Source organism: Anabrus simplex, chromosome 1, assembly GCF_040414725.1.
Source record: "Anabrus simplex isolate iqAnaSimp1 chromosome 1, ASM4041472v1, whole genome shotgun sequence".
NCBI lineage: Eukaryota > Metazoa > Arthropoda > Insecta > Orthoptera > Tettigoniidae > Anabrus > Anabrus simplex.
Window position 1 is genome coordinate 462,668,420 of NC_090265.1, and position 24,981 is coordinate 462,693,400.

Consider the following 24,981-nt stretch of genomic DNA (forward strand, 5'->3'; position numbering starts at 1 on the left):
TAATAATAATAATAATAATGTTATTTGCTTTACGTCTCACTAACTACTTTTACGCTACAATACACAAAATAAAGATGACAAGTATTTATATGTTTCTTTAATTAAAATCCAGCATTATAGAAAGTACAATCAGTGTTCCATATAACAACATAAAATCAGAATGGTGAATGTCAACAAAAAATGTAGTGTATAAATTTCCTTTCTGTTGAAGATAACGTAATGCTATAATTATTCTTTACTGAAGAAAATATGTAACACCTGCTCCTAAAGTAAATGCCTGGGATTGTATATGTATATTTGTTTCTTCTAAAAAACTATTACGTTTTGCTAAAGAATTGTGAGTGTGAAAAGTAAATACTAATTGTTATTTATCAGATGAATTCTTAAGCAATAGTTCTGTAGAAGAATAGATATCCATACTCACCAATCCCAGTCATTTACAATTATACTTAGAAGATGTAGAAGACTATGCATACAAAGAATTAATTTACAAATAATGTTAGCTGATTGGGAGGGGCACCAAGTTCTGGAGGGTGTATAGTGAGGACTGGACTAACATACATAGGCCCAGCTATTTCAAGAGAATTACGTAGGTCTGATGATCTCCAACCGACCATACCTGTGTGCAGAGAAACATGCAAAATTATGAAAATGAAGTTCACAGTTCATAGTAAAATACATACATTGATCGAACTCGCTAGGAGTTAAATGTAAGAGATGACTCATCTATAGATACCCACATATTATTGTCACCTACATTCCTGGTTCCTTCCAGTGCAGTTTGATAACAAGAAGATATTTTCTTCCTCACCATTGCTTATTCTAGAATCGCATATGTCATATACTTCAACATCAAGTTGTTCACTTGAAAGGAATGTTGGCAGCTACCATCATCTTGCAGAGGCTTTTTAAAAACTCAGAAAATTTGGATGATGAAGCTTTAGCTACTTAGAATAAAAGTACATTACTATTTTGTTGAGCTAATTGCCAATTTCCAGTCTTTTTTGAGTCTAGTAGTATTCTGTGCTGCTAGACATTAAAATGCTTTATAACACTAACTTTGCATACTTTGCAGAACAGAATTTTTTCTTTGGTAGACAAGCATTCCTCCCCAACCACTTCAACCAATTTCTTAATTTAACACTTTCGCTATACTTCCTTTAGATATCTTTATGTCAGCTCTATCATTCTTAATGTAACTATTGAGCCTTGAAAATTGTATTTGTTGAAATTTTGAGGAAACTTGAGGGTAGAAAGGTAGTTTAGGTGCTACCTGAAGTGGTCACCATCCAAAAGTGCTAAGACAGATAAAGAAGATACGTCCTTTTATTCCCTTTTCTTTTAACAAGTGAACAAGTAAACATAAATTCCCACACTGCAAGTCTTAATCTAAAGGAAGTTTTTCTAAAACTAGTAATGTAAAATCAAGTTTCGTCACAATGCCACAAACACATTTACACAAACAACATTAGACATCACATTCAAAGTACTACATTTTTCTGTGCAAAATATGACTAAATTATGACCTTAAACACCTAAAATGACCAAATTATGAGCAAAACAGTTTTTAAAATGGTACGTTATGCATTTATGTACCCTATAAAATAAGGCTAAATATGCTCAGAAATGTCCGGTTCGTGCTTAATTCCAACAAATAGCCAGAATGGAAGAGGGTACATTTCCTGAACATCCGAACCTTAGCCATGACCCAAGACAAGTGAAAAATAAAATATAAACAAATTAAATAATAGTTAGGAAACCTGATGTATTCTCTTTAGAGATGGCATGTGCATGTTTCTTCTTAATTGTTATGAGCATGCATTATACGAAGGTCGATCAAATATAAACAGGATTTTTGTTCCTGAACATCAACAGTTGGTAGGACTGGCCCCATGCTTCTGCTATGCTTAGGCAGGACTGTTAGGAGTGGGAAGAGCATGCTGTTAGATATTTTCCGCCGTTTTGTCAGTAATGCTCATGATGTCGGAGCAACAGGTGCACCCCTCCACTACGTAACGCATAATTATAAAATTTCTTGCTCGTGAAGAAGTTACAGCAGCGGAAATTTGCCAGGGATTGACTGCACAGTTCGGTGATCAAACATTGCATAACAGTAAATGTTGTACGTTGTCTATGGCAAGCTTAAGACCAGACGCAGGGCATGTACGTTTTCTGAATGGAGTGCTTACAGAAGGAGAGAGTTTTTTTTGGAACGATTCTTAAGTTCATTGAAATTTTGAGTTTATTAACAAAGTTCAAAATCTATATCACCTCAGTACAGCAGATGCACTGGTAAACGTTCTTTCCTTGTCCTGGGCTGGTGATGTACTCGAAATCTGGCTGCTCTCCTCGTACTACCATCAGTCTCCTTTCTGCACCATGGAACCACGATTCTTCCCTTGATGGAAATTCTAGAGGTTCTTGAATATCTATACGACGTCTGGAAGGTCTAGATGACATAGGAGCATGGGCGTCGAGGCTTGGTAGCAGGGAAAACGACTCATGACTGTACACACTTAAACCTGGGAGGACCGGGCGAGTTGGCCGTGCGTGTAGAGGCGTGCGGCTGTGAGCTTGCATCCGGGAGATAGTAGGTTCGAATCCCACTATCGGCAGCCCTGAAGATGGTTTTCCGTGGTTTCCCATTTTCACACCAGGCAAATGCTGGGGCTGTACCTTAATTAAGGCCACGGCCGATTCCTTCCAACTCCTAGGCCTTTCCTATCCCATCGTCGCCATAAGACCTATCTGTGTCGGTGCGACGTAAAGCCCCTAGCAAAAAAAAACAAAACCTTGGAGGTGCTAACACGGAAAGCAGTTTCTGCACAGATGAAAATGAGACTTAGTAATGAGTTCAAATAAGATTTAAAATACATAAGAATGGCATAAGTGAAGAATTATCACACGGTAGAATGTTCACTAAAATCTATCCCGTGTTTTATTGTTAATCACTTGAACTGAGTTCTATGAGACATGCCATACGATTTTAACATCTTGGAGACAAATCAACAGAGCTGAATGTTAATGGAATCAAACTCGTAAACTAAAGAATCACTTGTAATTTAGTGCCGTCGAATGTCAATAAAGTTGACTAAATAATTTTTGAAAATGTGACACTTGGAACAGTCTGAAATGATTACGCACAAAATATTTTTAAGCTTCTGTGATATTTAAACTCAATCACTTGTAAGAAATGAAAATCTTTCATTTGTAAAACCAATCTGGTTCATAAATGTTAACTTGAAATTAAATGAAATGGATTCTGTTCATCAACAGTCCATAGTTCGATCATACGAAAGGTACACTGTCTATCATAAACGCACAGTCCACTGCTCATCATAAATGCACAGTCTAAATACACAATTCGCTGTCTATCATAAATGCACAGTTTAAATACACAGTCTAATGTCTATCACACACGCACAGTTCAAATACGTAGTTCACTGTCTGTCATAAACGCACAGTTCAATGTTTACAAGAATATTTACAAGATATTTGAAAATCACACAAATTTTACAAGTCCAATGACATAGTCACGAATTGATGTTAATTCAGTAATCAATCACTTGTCAAAGTTTGAAAAATTCTAAGTTTGAAAGCATAAAATTCTCAAAATTGTTTCAATCACTTGGCCAGGTGAAACACTGTTCAAAATCTATCACTGTTTGAGTCGTTTCGTTAACCTTGAGTTATGAGCACTTGGAAATAAATGCAAGTTTGAAACATTCATTCAAATAATAAGTGACTTGGAAACGTATGGCGAATTACAGCAAAATTCTATCACTCACGAATCGCAGAAAATTTATAAGTCCACACTCAGTGTTGCAGAGTTAAAGTCTGAACTTGATAAAATGAGACTATCATTTACGAGTTGAAGAAATTTTTACAAGTTCGAACTCGGTGCTGCAGAGCTAAAGTCTGGAATTCGGTGAAAATAATATCATTCAGTGTAATGTCGCGGTCTCCACGAGTTGACCGACGGGGTTCGACTGTGGTACTGAAGACACATGCTCTCGCCTGCTGGCGAACACACACTAGCTGATTTGCCTAGGGAATTGGCCCTCCATTTATACTCAAGTCGAGCAAAAATCTGTCATTACATTTTGTTTAATAACTCCATTGGCTCTCATTGCATTTCTACCAAACTTTGTAGAAATGAAGGTAAAATATGTGGCTACATAGTGACTTGTTGATTTAATCCAAACATTACTGTGAGAAAAGTTATTATGTGAAGAACATTTCGAATGTTCCATGCTGATGTAGTCTTTCTGCCACGAGGAGGCAGGCTGTGACGTCACCCGCTCCACGTCATACACACAAGCTGCTTGCTGTATCTGGCTCTTACCTGCTGTTGAGTCTGCACGCAGCGCGAAGTTTAAGTTTGAAATGCGGGGACTTAATTCTGTACCATTGTTCCCGGTACAATTGTCAAGGACGCATGTGTTTGCCTGGCATCAAAAGTTCAAGGAAGGATGAGAACGTGTGGAAAATCAGCAACACGATCGCCGTCTTCGGGCCAGCATTACATACGAAAACATTCATGCGGTTAAAGACATTATTGATGACAATCGACAGTATCAGATCCCCCTGTGGGTGGGGGCGGTAGAATAACACCCACGGTAATCCCAGCCTGTCATAAGAGGCGACTAAAAGGGGCCCCAGGGGCTCTGAACATTGGAGCATGGGTTGGCAACCACAGGGCCCTTAGCTGAGTCCTGGCATTGCTTCCACTTGCTTGTGCCCGGATCCTCACTTTAGTCTGTCCTATCCGACCTCCCTTGGTCAACTCTTGTTCTTTTCCAACCCCGACACTATTAGTTTTGCGAGGGCTAGGGAGTCTTTCATCTTCACGCCCTTTGTGGCCCCTGTCTTCCTTTGGCCGATATCTTCATTTTTCGAAGTGTCGGACCCCTTCCATATTTTCCCTCTGATTAGCGTTATATCTGAAGTTGAGACGTTTGGAGGCCTGTGAGGGGCTTACAGCAAGGTTTGCGGAAGATAGTGATACATTTTTGAGTCAGATCCTCACCTGCGACGAAACATGGGTCCACCACTACACTCCCGAATCCAAACAAGCCAGTAAGGAGTGGCAGAGGAAATGGTAGGCAGCACCAATGAAAGCCAAGATTGGACTGTCAGCTGGCAAGGTTCATGCAACTGTTTTTTTCGATCAGCGAGGCATTATGCTGATTGATTTTTTTGCATGAGCGACGCACAATCAATGCTGCTTACTACTGGGAGCTGTTGAACAAGCCGTGGGGTGCATATCGCCGCAAAAGACGAGACCAACCTATTCGATAGGTTATCCTCCTCCACGACAATGCACGGCCCCATACTGCAGCTCTAACTGTCTCCAAGCTTCAGGAAATGCACTGGACAGCTCGGACATATCGTCCTGCGATTTCCATGTTTGGACCGTTTAAAGAAGCTCTAGGAGGGCAACAATTTGAAGATGACAATAGTGTGGAAGACATTGTGCGCAACTGGCTGGTGACACGACCCTTTTCTTTTTACGATTAGGACATCAAAACTACAGTTTAAATCGGAGTCCCATATGCTGGGAAAAATGCATTTCCAAAGCAGGAAATTATGTGGAAAAGTAAATTGTAGTTGCCTTGTGTTTTTTAATAAATTAATTTAAGTAAAAAATAAAATCCCATTTGTATTTGAACTCCCCCTCCCCACTTGTATTTGTAACAAGTTTTCAACGGCATGCTTGATACACTAATTATGAGGACTCCGATTTAAACTGTAGTTTCAAGGGGATCTCTGTCGGGAAGATTTGCCTCTTACACAGTTATGAATAATCTGTCACAAAGAAAGCCCTATTTCTAGAAATAGGAATTTAATGTGAATGTTTGAAGTTGTTGATTGATTGATTGATTGATGGTATGTTTTTTGTTTTTGTTAAGAAGGAAGCCTTTCTTTTTCAGTACCAATTCACTTAATGGAACTGTTAAGTTTTCCAGTCTGTCAAAACACAAAATGTAACATATACCAAACTATAACATACTTTTAGAAAAGAAAAAAACAAACTTTCTCACTTCCCATTTACTGAAATGTATCAATTTACATCCCACAATATTTGTAGACCATTTTTTTTTTTAATTTGGTGACCCAGACAGGTCTTATAGCGATAATGGGATAGGAAAGGACTAGAAGTGAGAAGGAAGCAACCATGGCCTAATTAAGGTGTGGAAATGAGAAAACACGGAAAACCATCTTCAGGACCACCAACAGTGGGTTTCATATAGAGAGCTGCAAGACAGCAAAGCTTAAAGATATTGGAGATGAGCTTTTCTGAACTCTCTTTGTGTGTAATTGCTTGTGTCCGGATGTGGCCTTTGCTCATTTGGTATCGCCCCGAACTTCTACTTGAGGTCAATAATATTGTAGCATCATCAACATTCATCTCCATGATATGTGTAAGCTGTACCACAAATAGCTCTTCTGAAATTGTGGTGTGGCATGTATGTACATGCAGTACAAGCTAACAGAAGCAGCTGAGCGTAAAATATATCAATGTGTTTATTCGTTCGCTCATTCTTCTTCTTCTTCTTCTTCTTCTTCTTCTTCTTCTTCTTCTTCTTCTTCTTCTTCTTCTTCGTGAATGGGTCACCTAGGACCATACAGAATCAACATTTTTTGGCCTTCTTTTTTGCCCAGTAGTTCTTCATCTTCAATGATTGTGCACGTCTCCGGTCCTCCAACCATGCCGATCGTGTAGGTTTCCTTTCTTGTTCCTCAAATCTCCGTGTTTGAATTATGTTTTGTATTTCCTTTCGATCTTGTAGATTTAGTGATCCTAATTCATTGAGGTTTTTTTCTAATAATTTGTACCACTTTGGTATAGTGGCCTTGTTTTATAGAAATTTGTAAATTTGATGTGAATGTCTGTTATGGTTCATTCATTCAAAATGCCCTGCAAATTGGATTTGTTACATTCGAATTGCATCTGTAATTTTGGAAATGTGCTTATATATTTCACTATTAGGTTTAGGGTAATGAGTTCCGTTTATGATTCTTAGTCGTAAGATTTTTCTCACGATTTTTCGTTCTTTAATTTCTAATTGTTCCTTTAATCCCTTTTGTTGTAGGTTGAGAGTTTCTGAAGCATAGAGTGCTTCTGGTTTAACTACTGTATTGTAATGTCATTATCTTATTGTTCCATGAAAGACATTGTTTATTGTAAACGGTTCTTGTTAGTTGGAAAGCAGTTACCATCTTTTGAATTCTTGAAGTTAAGGATTTCCTTTCATTACAATTTTCTGTAGTCCATTCACCTAGGTATTTGAATTCACCCTTAAGATTTTGTTAGTGCTAATGATAACTTCTTGTGGTGCATTTTTGATGTCAGACATATATTTAGTTTTTTCGTATGATATTTGAAGTCCAACTTTTGCTGCTTGTTCTTGTAGAATATAACTTTGTTTTTGTGCATCTGGTATGTTTTTGGCTATAAATGCCATATTGTTCATCATTCATTCATTTATTGAATTATCTTTATTTTCAGTTGGCACTATTATGTGTTATAAAATCAATATGGAAGCTGGTCAGTATTTTTTGCAGAGAACGGCTTGTTTCCCATCTGATTAACCGCAGTTTTCTTTTGTTCAGCCACTAGCATTTTCCTTGTAATTTTGATTAATGCCATCTCATGGATACACCAGAAAATGTACTTCTATTAGAATTTTTTAATATAATGAACCATTAGAGTAAAAAATAATTTTGATGATAATTGTTTGCCCACAAACCTGTAGTAGCCGCTAGAACCCCTTCTTCTGCCATTGTTAATATTTCTGGCATTATTTCCTCCCTAATCACGATAGCTCAGGCCTTACAGGTGCATGGTATTGTTATAGCGTCACTTTAAAGTTCAACAACATCAACATTTTCTGTAAAATCTGTAGACTGTATGTGAAATATCACTTCATTTTAAAAGCAACGGTTGCGATCAAGAAGACCAACAAGTTTCATCACAGGGAAACTTACTGCGGATAGATTTAATTTAAATGATAGTTGGATAAAGGAGTGGTCATTAAAAACATTGAGAACAAATGCCCACCATCTTGATCTCACTAAGAAGCCAAAATGTTTCGACCTACCAAGGTACCTTTGGTGTCGTCTCAACAGGCCAAGGACTGAACATGGCTTCTGTAACTACTTTCTATACAAATGGGGTTGGATCAGCTCACCAATGTGCAAATGCCGTTTACAAGAACAAGCAATTGAACATCTCATCCAGTGCTGCCCTCTTCATTCATACTCTGGATTTCCTGATGATTTGTTCAGTTTCTTTCCAAAAGTTAATTAAGTGGCTGGAAAGCTCGGACTTTAAAGTGTAATTTTGTCTTATGTCAATTGTATATAGTTTGTAATCACCATATGACTAAATACATTTAAAATAATTTTTGTTGTCTACATAATTTCACTTCCTCTTCAGATGACTGAGAAAATGAATATTTTCTGCGGGTTCATACTCTCTGTGTTGAGTCACGGACACCCTCGCAGACCAACAACAAAACTAACGGTTATGATGGCAATGTCTCTGGCTACTTGCCAGCGGGGAAGTATCGTAATAACATTTTCATCATCATTCCTGTAAAGTTATGGTTGTTCGTTGGGTAGAAGGCAAGGGAGAATACTGTTGGAGGTTACAATCGTCCTCGAAAAGTACTAAGGATCATAGTTATATCTCAACAGTAACATGGAGTGTGGCCCATTATTTCACACCGCAAGGTGTTTTCTGGCATTTGCTATAATTTTTACTGTATTTCTCTTCTACTTCCATTTGCTGCTTTAATTTCTTGCCTGTGCCTTGCCTGTTTATGCTTAAGTAATAACACCATAAGTCATCTTCTTATCTGATTACTGAAGAATCCCTGCACCTAAATTTCTCCTTTGTTACCGCTTTCTTATATCCGTAACTCATAGTGTCACAATTTAGTGAGGGACATTTCATTTTTCTGGCAAGGATACAGCTATGGAAGACAAAGATCCCCCAAGGCTCTGAGCAGATGGCGGTTGAGGAACGTTTGCCACCCGGTTGCAATGAGAGCTGGACAATCTGGAAATCTCTCAATAGGTTGAGATCAGGAGTGGGAAGGTCCAAAGTTAATTTGGCAAGATGGGGCTTCATCAATGGCGACAACACCAAGTGTGACTGCGGAGAAGATCAAACCATCCAGCATATGCTTCAGTGTCCGCTGTGTCCATCTTCGTGCACGCAAGATGACCTGCATCAAGCTACGAAGAGAGGACTCGAAGTAGCGTTGTATTGGTCCAAGATTATTTAAATGTTACTTGAAATTGTTGTAACTGTTTTCTTTTTTTGATGTATCTGACATGAGAATAATAATAATAATTTCATTTTTCTAATACATCCACATGTTATTTACATATTTGTCCTGTCCAGCTGTCCTCAGTTATCCTGTCTTCAATTAATGTCAGCTTTCTTCCTTAATTTCTCCATATGTATGCAAGTGCTAATCCCAAAACCTGGACTCTCTTTTTCTTTTGAGATACTATGCACTATTTCTTTCGTGCATTTTTTCCTTCACAGTCCATGATTTTGCTGATTAAGGCGACACTACGGAGATTTGTACCTAATGGATGGATTTTCACGAAACTTTGTGGGAATGTGACCTACATAAAAGAGAGATCATGAACATTTCTTTCATATACTATTAGTAGTTTTTCCAAAAAAATTTATTCCATTTTTTCATGTAATTTAATTAACATGTTAATGTAAATTCGTAATTAGGTAGATAATACTTCTTTTAAAAGCACTACGTATTGATTTTTCTGTACATAATTTATATAAGGAGATATATCGTACTAAAATTTGTGTAATTTCTAAAATTTTGGACTTAAAAATCCCTATTACTTGAAAAAATTCTGCAGTCAAAACTTCCATACGCAGGTTTCTTAATATAGTTGTGATACATATACCATACAAATTTTGTTACATTTGGCAGAATATTATGGGAGAAAAATGGGATTTAAATGTAAAATTACAATCAGCAAACAAAGCATTCCCGATCTAGGAAGCCAAGAATAACGGCCGAGAGGATTCGTTGTGCTGACCACACGACATCTCGTAATCTGCAGGCCTTCGGGCTGAGCAGCGGTCGCTTGGTAGGCCAAGGCACTTCAAGGGCTGTAGTGCCATGGGGTTGGTTGAAACAAAGCATTATTACAGTGAAAAATTGTTTGAAATCAGCAGAATAACTTTGTGACAAGAAGAAAGAAACTCAATCCTTTCAATAAAAATGAAAACTTACAACCTGTTTTCCAGTCTTTGACCGGGTCAGGGATGTAATGAACGAATCAGATATAGGTTGTTATTACGATGGGGTCGCCACTCCCAAAGTGATTTATATTAATGAGTGATAGATGCTATGAAATGAGAATGGAGAGTGTTGCTGGAATGAAAGATGACAGGGAAAACCGGAGTACCCGGAGAAAAACCTGTCCCGCCTCCGCTTTGTCCAGCACAAATCTCACATGGAGTGACCGGGATTTGAACCACGGTATCCAGCGGTGAGAGGCCGACGCGCCGCTGTCTGAGCCACGGAGGCTAATCCTTTCAATATAAGTCATAAAAAAATTTCACCAAAATTACCAAACTGTCGATTTTTATCTCCTTTATATGCCTTAAGTGGCATAACATACCATTGACTGTAACTTATTTAGAGACACCAGTCCTCATCTATGGCAACTAAGAATGCTTCTGAATGTGAGGCTGGTTGGAATGTGCTCAGATTTAGGAAGATATTTGGGGAGCGATGCTGATAGCAGGCCAGATCTACTGCACCTGAAGCTGCTTTTAATAATGTTGCTTTACATCTGAAGGTTTCCAAAGATACTGTGTCGCAAGAGTTCGTTTATGTACAGGTAGATTTGCCGACATGACCTTTGCAGCTTCCCAGCTTCCCACAAGCGACACCTCTTCACATACCATCGATCAAACTCACTTCCAATTTTGAAATTAGGGGCTAGGCATAAGAACACAAGTGTAAATATTTCTTTCACTCATTGGAGGAAAAATGTATCCAAAGTGATGACTTATAGTTTTAATGGGCTTAACGGTTTCCTGAAAGTCCTAATTTCACCCCTCCATCCCCATCTGTCCCCAATACAAGATGGCAGACACAATTTGCCAGAAGAGCTAGAAAATTTGAAATCTGGCAAAATGATAACTTTTAGCCTGTAACCGACAGAAAAACTACAAAATGTTCAAATGTGTAACTTTTGGCTCTGAAAAATATTGAAATATGGAGGCAATTTTAATGATGGGGCATAACTTCATTTTGGGGCAACTGGTGGTTAAATGGTAAGGTATATCACAAAACATATATAGCACAAGCGCTGCTCAATTCGGAGAGATCTGCAACTTTGGTCTTGTGACTTTTTGTTGTATCTTGTATGGAGCTGCATTTCTCCATTGTAGGTAAAGTTTGTAATTTTTACACATATATTTTATAGTTTGAAAGGAGGCCTGTTATTATAATTAAAACTCCCAATCATCGATTGCGACTGGCAGTAGGCAAGTGTGGCTGCTATTTGAATTAAAATTCCCCAACAGAATGGTGACTGGCATTAGGAAAATGGTCCTGTCATAATGAAATCTCCCCAACTTGATTGTGAATAGCAGTAGGCAAGTGAACCTGCCATTGTAGTAGAAACTCCCAAAATTGATTGTGAATTACAGAGATGAGATATCTATTAGGTTCCACCTATTCAATACTAATTACGTATTTGTGATTCGTTTTATGGCTGATGATGACATTTTATGTCTCGAAACCGGTCCCAAGTTGAATAAAAGTTATTAGTAACATCAACACGTAATTAGTATTGAATAGGTGGAACCTAATAGATATCTCATCTCTGTGATCTCAGTTCAGTACGGAAACATCAGTGAAGCTCATATCTTTAATTGTGAATGTCAATAGGAAACGTGGCCTGCCATTATCATAAAAACACCCCAACACACACACCTTACATTGAAACAACGTATGGGGTCTTCTCCATGGTGTTTCTCGCATTCAATCAATCAATCAATCAATCACTACTGATCTGCATTTAGGGCAGTTGCCCAGGTGGTAGATTCCGTATCTGTTGTTTTTCTAGTCTTTTCTTGAATGATTGCAAAGAAATTTGAATTTATTGAACATCTCCCTTGTTAAGTTATTCCAATCCCAAACTCGCCTTCCTATAAACTAATTATTGCCCCACTTTGTCCTCTTGAATTCCAGCTTTATCTTCATATTGTGATCCTTCCTACTTTGAAAGACACCACTCAAACTTATTCGTCTACTGATGTCATTACAAGTGACGATTTTCATTTTGACCGTATTGAAATTCAATATATTAAAAATGTTTAACAATTAATTTATTGAAAAACCACCTATTCAATACTATTAAAGTCTTTGCGACTATAATACAATCATTATATTACAGTTTAAGCATATGGTACATGTTTCACCTGTCATTGTAGGCACCATCAGCCATAAATTCTAAACTCCAAGTCAGAGCTCTGAGTGGATGCTATATTAAAACTATTCTCAAGAATAATTTTTTTTAAAAATATAACAATTTGCACTGATGTACAAGAACATCATGGCCATATCTGGAGTGAACTGGCCAGTCATGTCTTAAAGTTCTAATAGAACGTCCAATCCATGTTCACATCCAATGGAGATAATGCAAAGATATAAAATCTCATAATGCCGATAATGAGACGGCAAATGAGATTATATTTTAGTACATGTTAATCTCCTATATAGCTGAAAGAATGTGTAGATGTTTTGTATTTCCACTGACTTTTTGCCATTTATATCTGGTACATTTACATTGGTATTATAAATTTACTTATTTGGGACAAATATTTCAGGTTCCATATGAGAATCAACATCTATATCATCTGATGGCCAGGCAGGCATCAATTTTTGGTAATGAGACAAAGTCTCTCGTGGCTCCAAGTAGCCTGCGCAGTGGCCTCTACGGTATGCACTAGCCATGCGTCTTGGTGGGTGTGCTATTTACCAACTAATGAGCCCAACTTAGCACACTGGGGTGAAACGCTGGCAACCAGGAAGTGTTAACTGGAAAATTTATAATGTCCAATAAAGGACCATTTATATTGGTATTATAAATTTACTCATTCAGGACAAATATTTCAGGTTCCCTATGGGAATCAACATTTATATCACTCCATACCATGTCAGATGACAGCCACCTGGGTAGTTCATTTGTGCTCTCCAAACAGCCAAACAAGCACGGGAGGTTGCACCTCGGATAGATCCAGTATTGCAGTCACTGGAACATAAACATATCCGCAGCAGAAAAAAGAATTTTTGAGGCAAAGCCATCGTCCAGCACTTAAGAAGATCTTGCAGTGTGAACATTAGATTTCAAGGGAGGTTTTTTTGTTGCTAATAACAAAATAAGAGTCACCCAACTGGTGGCTCAACAAATTCCATAGGGAGATCCCCTTCCACACTATGGATTTGGGATACCCCAGCCCCCAAGGCATCCACTATTGATAAATTTCAAAAGAAAATGTTCTATGAGAGTTTACCCTTGAACCAGAAAATTTTACAGATAAATTCCCTAGTCATGAACATGAATGCAAATCTTATACAACCTAAGATTTATACACAATTCATTACACTTAAAGGAAACAAATACCTAAGAAGGACACCTAGTATGGTCACAAACGACCATTCTTATTTCCATGCAACTAAAAGAACTCATAATTAAAATATAAGGGTAACCGAATTATTTGCTGGCCAGCATAAAATTTAAATTTGCTTACAACTAAAACTTTTCTTATAACTACAATATTCCTTATGACTAAAACATAAATGGTTTCCAGATCATTAGTTCATAACTAAGGATCTGGACTTGCGACAAGTGGACTCTACTGATCCTCTTCTTTTCAGGATCAGTCACCAATAATGATACTGGAGTTAGAAATCTTAAAATTGTGCAGGGACCTCGAAATCTGGGGGCTAACTTGCTAATCCCATGGTTCGCAGCACTACTGACAGAATGAGTCTTAATGTAAACCTGGTCACCCACAGACAGACTGTGCGGTCTTCGCCCATGGTTGGAGTTACGTTGAACTTTAGCGTGATCAAATTTCAAATGCTACTGCATGAATTATTTCTGGATTGACAACGCCAGAAAGAAGATCGTTAATGGACCATATATTTGAAAGTGGAGAATTAGGGGTAAAAGCTAGCATTAATGAAGCAGGTGTTTGCTTATGACTTTCAAGGACGGCAGTATTGAAAGCAAATGAGAACCAACTGAGCGATGAATCCCACTTAGAGTGGTCACCTGAGTGGTAGGCAATAAGAGCAGATTTAAGTTTTCGATTAACTCCTTCAGTGTAATTTGGCCTTGGATAATAAGGAGTAGTGGTTACATGAGAAACTGACAAATCAAAACAGAAATTACGGAACTGCACAGAGGTAAAAATTACAGGGTCCAAATGAAGCAAAGTTCTGTTTCAAACAAGAGATGTTAGTGTTAGCATTAGCCATACGAGTTGGGAACAGCCACATAAAACGCGAGAATGCATCAACACATACAAGTATGAAACGATGGCCAGTCCGTGACCTCGAGAAAGGACCAATGTAATCAATGAATAATCTCTCCATAGGGCGAGAATCAATCAATCAATCAATCAACCACTACGATCTGCATTTAGGGCAGTCACCCAGGTGGCAGATTCCCTATCTGTTGTTTTCCTAGCCTTTTCTTAAATGATCGGAAGACTTCGGCTCTCTTCGGTTCCACGAACTATAGCTGGGTACGGCTCTTTTAGGTTCATGAACTAGGCTGAACTGGCTACTTGTGTCTCGGGAACTTCTACTCGGGAACCCAGGATGAGGAGCCATTCGGAACATCTTGGCTCTGTTCGGTTCCACTCGAGATGTGGCGCTTGCAGGCTGCTTAGCGCGGCACGTTTTTAAGTATGAGATTCTAATCCCGTATAATTATTTCTTTTGGCTCAGATATTGGCTGTTAGTGTTTGTTCCACCACTTTCCTCTTAATAATATTCAGACAACGCACTGCACTTCCAACCACCGCAGAAACATGCAATTGTGATTGCTAGGCCTATCTTTTGGTGTTAAAAGGTTATTTTAGCTGCCTAAAAGACCCAAGTAGGTTCTAAAATACTTTTAGGCAGCTTCAATTGTACGTATTTTAATATGTATCCAGGCTGGAAACCCTACAAGGTCCGTGAAAAGGTTGTACGTTGCGGGGAAATCAAAATTAATGGTGATCCCTTTCTGAACACTTAAATTTACTGAATAAAACCAAGCAGATTAAGGTACAAAACAAATTAATTAGCAAAACAGCCAAAATAACACATCAGAATTATGTAAAATAGTTCCAACTATGTACAATAAATTGTGACAGTCAGTTATCAGGATTACAGACAATGGTCTTTTACAGTTATATTTAATAAAATTAAATAAACATGAAAATAATACCATTTACCGAGGGATTCAAATTACATTTACAACAATGTAATCAATGTGAAAGTTATACAGTTCATTAAGGACTAATCTCGTATAACAAATGAAATTAAGAAAGGGGCATGTTAACACGTTTACTAAGAGATAGATAGTTCAAAAAAAATTTTTAAAAATAAACGTAGAGGCCAATTAAGTTGCTGCCTTTCCTAAAACACCTCAGTAAAAGGCGCATAGCTGTAACTGATGCACATTAAATTGATGCTGAACTACCGGAGGCAACCCCATGGAAATTAAAACTTTACATATTACTCATAAGACCTTAAACCAACATTACATTTACCTTTTACTTAGAATATTCAAACAAGAAAAGAGAATTGCCTCCTAAGATAAAATAGGTATGACTCCCCGAAAGACCCAAGTCATTTCGAAGTAAAAAATTGGCGAATGCAAAGTACCGCGGGCAAACTCTGGTGCACATATTAAAATTTATATTAAAATTTTCCTTTGAAGTTAAAATCCAAAAACATAAACGGAAACAGCGCTCACCCCAAGGGCTGGTAGTCCCATAACGCGACAGACGGAGAAGACGTCTGCTCCCTTCGCCGGTTAGAAATCAAAGACACACATACTAGAGACGCTCTCACAGAGCTGCTGGTAGCTGGAAATGGGGCAATCAGGAGATAACCATGTAGGGCAGGGGAATTACACTCGCGGCTCTTACATTCACCAATAAGAAAGTTTGTTATTCTAGCCTATCACGGAGCTCTTCTAGAATGATCTTTCTGCTGAACCAGCATCTTACAGGAAATGGGGAAATGACTGGAAAAATATTTCTAACATTTACATGTGGCAGTACACCCAGCCTCACAAGTTACCTACCTCATTAAAACATCCTATTACACAATACAACACAGTATTTTTTTAACCAAAATTGTCCATACATATTTGTTTTCTAAAATAAATCCAGAATAATATAATAAATATTAAGTCCATTGTCCATCTTAAATGCATAATTTCTTCAGTTTACGTAAATAATTTATAACACATTCCCAAATCAAATAACACTATCCTTGACATACAGAAAATAAATTGATGATGATAATAATTGTTACGGAGTTATCCGTGGAAGTCAGAGGTGAAAGAAGGTGCAGGCTGGAATGGGTCTAAGTATAAGTCCGAAAGATGGATTTAAAATTTAAATAAAGGTTATATTTTCAAAACTTAACAATGGTGACATAGAATTTTTGAGCGTACAACAAATAACAAGTTAAATCAGGTACACGGTCAAGAAGTCCAAGATTAGAGAAAAATTTAACCAGTTTCCACTAGGGGAAATAACAAAATCAGGTACTAGAGTAGTTTTACAAGGAAAGCCCGAGTTTCGGGTTCTTACAAGTTCTGGGCTTCGTGCCCCAAGTTACAATTCCTGAGCCCTCAGCTCACAACCACAAATTACCAAAGGGCAGAAAACCCCTCACTACATGAAGCACATGCTCCCAACTTTACATCTCAAGCCTCTCTAAGGCACTTTTACCACAACACCATAAAGAGCTGACCTGCTCTCGATCTTTCAAGCCTATAAAGGCAATAACAGACTTTTACACAAACTGCCATCAAGGCATTATAAAGAAACCGGGGTATCTCGTACCCAATCTACTGGGCCTTAGTGTGCTAAAACTAGGTTAATTTAAATGGCCCAAAACAAAAAGGATGGAGGCATGAATTTGCACTCCTAAATCTACATTTTAAAACCTAAGTGGCTCTAGGCCGATACACAGGGGCTAATCCCAAGCTAGGGAGGTGACTCGTATGAGAAAACTTTAATACATTAAGGAAGAGAAGAAACGGTTACGAAAACGTAGTCATCTCAATTTCAAATGAAGGGGAGCTCGAGAGGGAAAAGCACTCTCTATCCCCGAATTACAGTTCCAGTGAAGTGGAGTTTTACAAAGATTGAAAAGGCTTACATATTTAAAATATTTAAAGATATAGGTTACATCTTAAAGGTTTCGAACCTTCCCCTGGAGTTAAACTGCTGAGCTAGCAAGAAATAAAGATGTTAAGAGGCCATTACCTTGATGAAGAGCTGCTGCCTGAAGAACGGGGCACTTCCCGCCCCCTGCTACATATCCACACACTAAGCTAGATGTTACTGAAGTGGCCCGGAGACAAGAAAATCAGCAGTTTTTATACCATCGTGGAAAATTCGAGATCTTTCAGAAATGAGTAGACACACCCACTCAATTTTTATTGGTTGACAGCAAAAACTTGTACAGAAGGCAATGAAGAAACATCTTATTGGTGGGAAATTAATTACAGAAATTTAGGATTGGTTAAATTCAAAACAGGCAGAAAGAAAACTTAATATTGCCAACCCACCAATGACAGAACAAAATTTAGTAAAGACAAAACTTATGAATACAAAATTTCTTCAAGAGAGTTCATTCCATTGCACCAGAGTGTATCACCATAGTTTTTGGTAGAGACATCTGTTAGAGAACGTCCACACTTCTTGATCACTGAAAAACAAAAGCAAATCAAAAACACACAGTGACATCTTCTGATAAACAGCCGAGTTAGTTCAGTTGTTAAAGTTCCGGGTTTCTCCAGTAGAGAAGTTTCAATTGGCGCAAGATTTGAACTTGCGTCATAGAGGTGTACTGCCTGGTATTATAATAATAATAATAATAATAATAATAATAATAATAATAATAATAATAATAATAATAATAATAATAATAATAATAATAATAATAATAATAATAATAATAATAATAATAATAATAATAATAATAATAATAATAATAATAATAATAATAATAATAATAATAATAATAATAATAATAATAATAATAATAATAATAATAATAATAATAATAATAATAATAATAATAATAATAATAATAATAATAATAATAATAATAATAATAATAATAATAATAATAATAATAATAATAATAATAATAATAATAATAATAATAATAATAATAATAATAATAATAATAATAATAATAATAATAATAATAATAATAATAATAATAATAATAATAATAATAATAATAATATCATCTTGCAACAAACAAAATTCTAAAAGTTCTTTTAGTCCTCATCCAAAACGATTTTTTTTTTTTCCAAGGCAAAACAAAATAAACAGATTTTGCAAAACCAAATGAAGACAATGACTTTTGTCCTTCGGTAACAAAATCGAAGGCTCAACTTAAATGAAATGACAGTTTCTGCTACCCACTTCATCCACCTTCCTTTCCGCTTGCACGTATATCTCTGCTATTTGCTTTGAATGGAAGACAAAACCACCTCCAGATTCATTTGGTTGACTTAAGTTGTTACAGTTTTCAGTGTACCATATGATAGTAGTGTGTTTACTCTTCTCGAGAGTCCCATGAGATATCTTCTCAGCAAAACAACTTGAAATTTTTGAGCTTACAAGACATGTGATCTTGTTTCCCTACCCCTATGTTCACACTCTGTTCTGTGCCTACAATATTTTAGGGTTTGTTTTCTTACTTTTCCGTTCATTCATAACCAGAACACATGAAACTGTTTCATGAAACTACAGTCAGAAATCAGCACAATAGAGAAGACATTTGTACACAGTCGACAGTCAACTCGGCAAGAAAACTGATCTGCTAGGGTAGTCTGCGAGTGTTACTTCCTACTAGTAAGTTTCACAACAGTGTGTCATGGTGAACTTCTTTATGCACTTCTGAAGTGGGATGTGGACTTTTCTAACAACCAAAAAACCTAAAAATATTACAAAGTATTTTGACCACTTCCTCAAATGTGCCTCAATAGATATCATTGCTCAGTGATCCTAAGATAAAACTTTGGGTACCGTAGTGGTAACAATATATGTAAATAAAGTCTGAGAATCTTTCAATTTTAAAATTCATTTAAATATGTTTTACAAGAAATCATTGCCATGTTGTAGAAGCTCTTGAAAACAGCTATAATAAAGAAAATAAGACATTTCCCAGCTCTGCAGCTTAATTGGATAAGTTACAAATGGTTTTTGAAAACATGCCTGACATCTATTTTTTGAAAAATAATATTGACACCTTTAAAGCTACATTACTTTAAAACTTTTTTTTTTGCTAGGGGCTTTACGTCGCACCGAACAGATAGGTCTTATGGCGACGATGGGATAGGAAAGGCCTAGGAGTTGGAAGGAAGCGGCCGTGGCCTCAATTAAGGTACAGCCCCAGCATTTGCCTGGTGTGAAAATGGGAAACCACGGAAAACCATCTTCAGGGCTGCCGATAGTGGGATTCGAACCTACTATCTCCCGGATGCAAGTTCACAGCCGTGCGCCTCTACGCGCACGGCCAACTCGCCCGGTTACTTTAAAACTAGGTGACACATTGATTTTTCTGTAAGGTCTTCTTTATACTTATCATAGTATTCGGTATACAAAACTATTGCAAGTGACTAATCTCATGTCTTAATCCGTATTGAAATCTGTTGATTTACAATAACTAAGTTTTATAATGATCCACCTATTTATCTTCATCAGTTAACTTTTTATCTAATTTTAAATGTGACAACATTGTATTGAATAAGTGGATCATAATAAAACTTTGTTATTCTAAATACAAAACTATGTTACAAACTGCAATAGCAAGGTTTATACAATGTGTTTTTAAGGAGACTCAATCATCTGTTGATGTAAATTTTGTCCAAAGAAAATGTTGGGAAGGCAGAAGATTTCAATAAACTAGCCACTATATGATCTGCTATTTCCACAGTTATGCAACAGTAAATTGAAGAATCTCTCAATTCAGAACAATAGCATATGACCATTATTCCTTTGGTACTGGACGAGTTGGCCGTGTGGTTAGGGGCGCGCTGCTGTGAGTTTGCATCCGGAAGATAGTGTGTTCGAGCCCCACTGTTGACAGCCCTGAAGATGGTTTTCCGAGGTTTCCCATCTTCATACTAGGTAAATGCTGGGGCTATACCTTAATTAAGGCCACAGCCGCTTCCTTCCTACTCCTAGCCCTTTCCTATTCCATCGTTGCCATAAGACCTGAGGCGTAAAAAACCAATAGCAAAAAATATTTCTTTATTTAGTTTGTTATTTTTGTACATTTTATTTGGTTATCGAACTGTCGAAGTGTCTCAAGTTTTATTCCTAGATGTTGATAGCACTGATACACTAAGAATATAGTGCTCGGTGAGTTAGCTGCATGGTGTGGGGTGTAGGTGTAAACTTGCATTTGATAATAATGACCTTTTATTTGAAAAAAAAAAAAAAAATTAATGGAGAAGAACCAAAAGTAGTTTAAGCTACAAATGCAGCCTGTGAAGTAGAAGAGTTGCTAGCTAGTTTTCTGTGGTCTCCCATTTCTACATTGTGCAAAAGCTTGCGGCTGTACCTTATAATTATGGTCATGGCTGCTTCCTTCCCAGTCGTAACCCTTTCCTTTTCAATTGTCGCCAAAAGAATGATGTTAAACCACTAGCAAAAACTTTTAATCACTTTAACTGAAATCTTAGAAATATTTTTTGAATAATCAACAAAGCTTTAATAAGATAAAGGCTATTATGATACAGGATCATTTCTGGGAAAGTCCAGTATGCCCAATTCAACAAATCTGGAATGTCTGTCTATGCACGTAAAAATCAGGATAATTGTAAAATGAGAGTTAATAATGTTATGATGCACCTACACCAAGAGAGAATCATGAGCCTTATCATGATTAACAGGGAAATAGTATGATACATTCTCCTATCGCCACTCCTTCTATACACCTACTGTATATGTAAGAATAGTTTCCTTACCTGCACTGGTCTTGGGAAATGGAGGCGACGAAGACACCTTAGTTTTTGTTGTAAAATGATCATGTGCTGCTTCAGCTTGCTTTCTATTCAGGAAATTGTATGATAGGCCTCGTTTGCGCAGTTCCTGTTCAATGAACTAAACAGAATATTTTATTCGTTATTAAAAATTGTTGACGTTTGTAACATGTAATAAAGAAAACTACAATAGAACCTTATCCATCAGTTGTGGGACTGAAGGGATGGTCAGAACACAATAAAGGTTGGATTACAAGAGGAGAAATAGCATTTACTATAATACTGTACATAATAATAAACATACAATACAATAATAAATAGGAATGCTGTAACCCATTAGCACCTACGGTTACCATACTGCAATAAATATTGGTGTGTTTTTAAAAGGTCCTCCAAGAGCTATAACAGTTGTTAGGATGATGCAAAAGTGATTGTTCAGCGCATGATGATGTCAATAATGCAGAATGATTGTCAGTTTCATTTGCTCTTTCTTACTGTAATATGTGCTGTTGTGTGAACATAATGGGCATCATTTTTCGCATAAGTATGTTTATTCCTACCCTTCTTAGCTTTCTACTTCAAATTATTGTTATATATATCATTGCATTCTTTGTGAGTAATTACAGTGATTTGAACCAGTAATACCAAGGCTAGGACTGTTTTACTCACATGATTGCCATATGGCAATCTAGTTGTTTGTACTCTGTTACACTGTCTAATTGATTTTTCTTTCTGTGTTAATACGAGAAGTTTCTTGCTGGTTAAAGCTCTTGAGATTATATACAATGAAGACGTTAATGGAAATATTGATGTTTTTGTTGAGCCTCCAAAACCAAATATTGACACAGATTATGATTCTAGAGGTGGAGATTAAATGAGGGTAAGTTGCTCTACATAGTGAAATTCCACCAAGCTCGATAGCTGCAGTCGCTTAATTGTGGCCAGTATCCAGTATTCGGAAGATAATGGGTTCGAACCCCACTTTCAGCAGCCCTGAAGATGATTTTCTGTGGTTTGCCATTTTCACACCAGGCAAATGCTGGGACTGTACCTTAATTAAGGCCATGGCCGCTTCTTTCCCACTCCAAGCTCTTTCCTGTTCCATCGTCGCCATAAGATCTATCTGTAAACTTGTAAAAAAAAAACCTGAAATTCCAAGATAATATTTTTTGGAATTATTATTATTATTATTATTATTATTATTATTATTATTATTATTATTATTATTATTATTATTATTATTATTGTTACCGAGTTTTGTGGATGTGCAGAGGTGAAAGAAGGTGCGGGGGTGAACAGGTCTCAAAATACGAAATTAAAGTTAAGATAAAATTTAACAAGGTTATATTTTCTTATCAAGATCAAGAAATAACAAGAATAACAGAAACACAGTTGAATATCAACAATTTAAGAATGTACAATTACAGTTTTTACAGAATTTGGGCTTCGAGCCCCAGACTCACAATTCTTGAGCAATTAGCCCAACTTTACCCAAATACAAGGTTCGACAAAGGGGCAGAAAACCTCAATCATGCCCAGGAGCACTTGCTCCCAACTACACAGTAAAGCCTCCTCGAGGCACGCAGAAACAAATTTTAAGAAAGAGCAACCCGCTCTTAAGTTCAAGCCTATCAAAGGCCACACCAAACTCCACTTTCAAGCTGTCCTCCAAGTACATGAAAACAGGGGTAAAAATACCCAACCTATTGAGGCCTATTAAGTAAAGAAACAGGTCAATTACATGGCCTCTAAAATACCAACTTGAGAGGAGGCGTTCTTGCACTCCTACTACACTTTATTTAAAACCTACTTGGCGCTAGGCCTCTAATGCCAGGGCTAATCCCATACTAAAGAGGTGACTTATAGAAGGAGACAATTTACATTACGTTAAGGAAAAAACGGTTGTGAAAATAAGTTCACCTCAATGCAATATGAGTGGAAGCTCGAGAGGGTTAAGCACTCTCTATCCTAATATGTAGTTTAAAAAGATAGAATTGGTACCAAGTGTCTTTACATTTTAGGGGAAAGTTACAAAGTTAAACTGCTGAGCTAGCAAGAAAAGAAGTTATTAAACGGCCATTACCTGGAGGTTGAACTGCTGCCCGAAGAAAGAGGCGCTTCCCGCCCCCTGCTACTTACTTTACACACTGATAGATATTACTGAAGTGGCCTGGAGACCCGAAAATCAGCAGTTTATATACTCTCGTGGGAAGTTCGAGGTGTTTCAGGAATGAGAACACCCGCCCACAATCATTTTATTGGCTAACAACGAAAACCCCTACACTAGATGAAGAAGAAACACATTATTGGTGGAAAATTAATTACAGAAATTCCTTATTGGTCGAATTCAAAACTGGCGGAAAGAAAGGGTTAATATTGCCAACTTAAACAATAACTGAAAGAAATTTAACAAAGAACAAACTTATGAATTCAAAATTTCTCCAAAAACACAGTTCTTTCACTTCACACTAGGGTGCATAATTGTAGTCCTTCAGTAGTGCCATCTGGAAGAGAATGTCCACACTTCTTACTACAGGCAAAACAAAAATACATCGAAAACGACCCAGTTCAGGAACTTCAATATATACAAGTAGGGACATCTTCTGAGAAACTTGAGAATTAACTCAGTAGATAAGGTTCAGGCTTCCTCCAGTAGAGGAGTTTCAACTGGCGCAAAGTTTGAATTGGCGGCGTGGAGGTGTACCACCTGGTACAATTATTATTATTATTAGACTAGTTGATAATCTGACATCCTGACAACTATGAGCTAATGATGAAATGAGATGTTAAATGAAGAAGACTGGGTGTGACCTACAATGTCAACAATGCCATAATACAACCCATACCTCTGCCAAATTTAGGCACAGCTCTGTTCTGCTCAAACAAAATTGTGGGTATCAGAAATGGAAAAGGTAAAATCAAGATTGCATCCTTGTTGGGTAAAAGAGGTAGATTTTGACATTCAATCCCTTCATTTCCAAATTCAGATCATTCCAGGTATGAAAATATATTGATAGTGGATATGCTTGAACAGTTTGTAGACAGTGAAAGTGTTGAGTAACTTACTTAGCCAAGGAAACTAGGCAATGTACTTTGTTTTTGAACCACACAGATATGAAGATCACTGCGAATGAAGTACGTTGCTTTATTGCAATATTGTATGTTAGTGGGTACATAATTTGCCATCTAATGGTACTCAAATGATGACATGAAGAATTTTTCTGTGTCTTATACAATGAGAAGAGACAAATCTGTCATTTCCTGCATTGTGAATCAATATAATGATCGACCCAAATGACAGGGCATGAAAAGTCAGGCCACTTATAGAGATGATCAAAAGATGGTTTCAAAAATTTATTTTCTGGAGAACAGTCTGGTATATGATTAAAGCTTGGGGAAGTAATTTGGGCACCATGGCTGTAAACAGTTTATCTATGGAAAGCCAGTTAGATTTTGAGCTTCATCAGGGCAGAGGTCCTAAGTGTAATACGGATTATGAGAAGTCATTCGGCACGGTGGCTGCCCCATTACTTGTGCTAATGGATTAACTTCCAGATAAGAATAAAAGCCATAATTATAATTTTTACATGAATAATTTGTTTTTATGCCCTGCACTATACTCCTACCTCACATTCCTTGGTCACTCAAGTATTGGGACTATCAGGGATAACA

At 37.1% G+C, this 24,981-nt stretch overlaps 1 protein-coding gene across 3 annotated transcripts in view; it reads right to left on the reverse strand.

The window, feature by feature from the left end:
* LOC136856955 (ciliary microtubule inner protein 1) overlaps positions 1-24,981 on the reverse strand; it is a 625,996-nt gene continuing 601,015 nt past the window's right edge. Inside the window, exons 3-4 of one of the 3 annotated variants that reach the window (XM_067135247.2) lie at positions 21,295-21,430; positions 1-619 (exon numbers count right to left, since the gene is read on the reverse strand). In XM_067135247.2, coding sequence (XP_066991348.2) covers positions 483-619; positions 21,295-21,430 — 273 coding nt within the window. In that variant the 3' untranslated portion in view covers positions 1-482. The remainder of the gene's footprint in view (positions 620-21,294; positions 21,431-24,981) is intronic. The other 2 variants (XR_010858483.2, XR_011017524.1) reach the window with 2 other exon arrangements.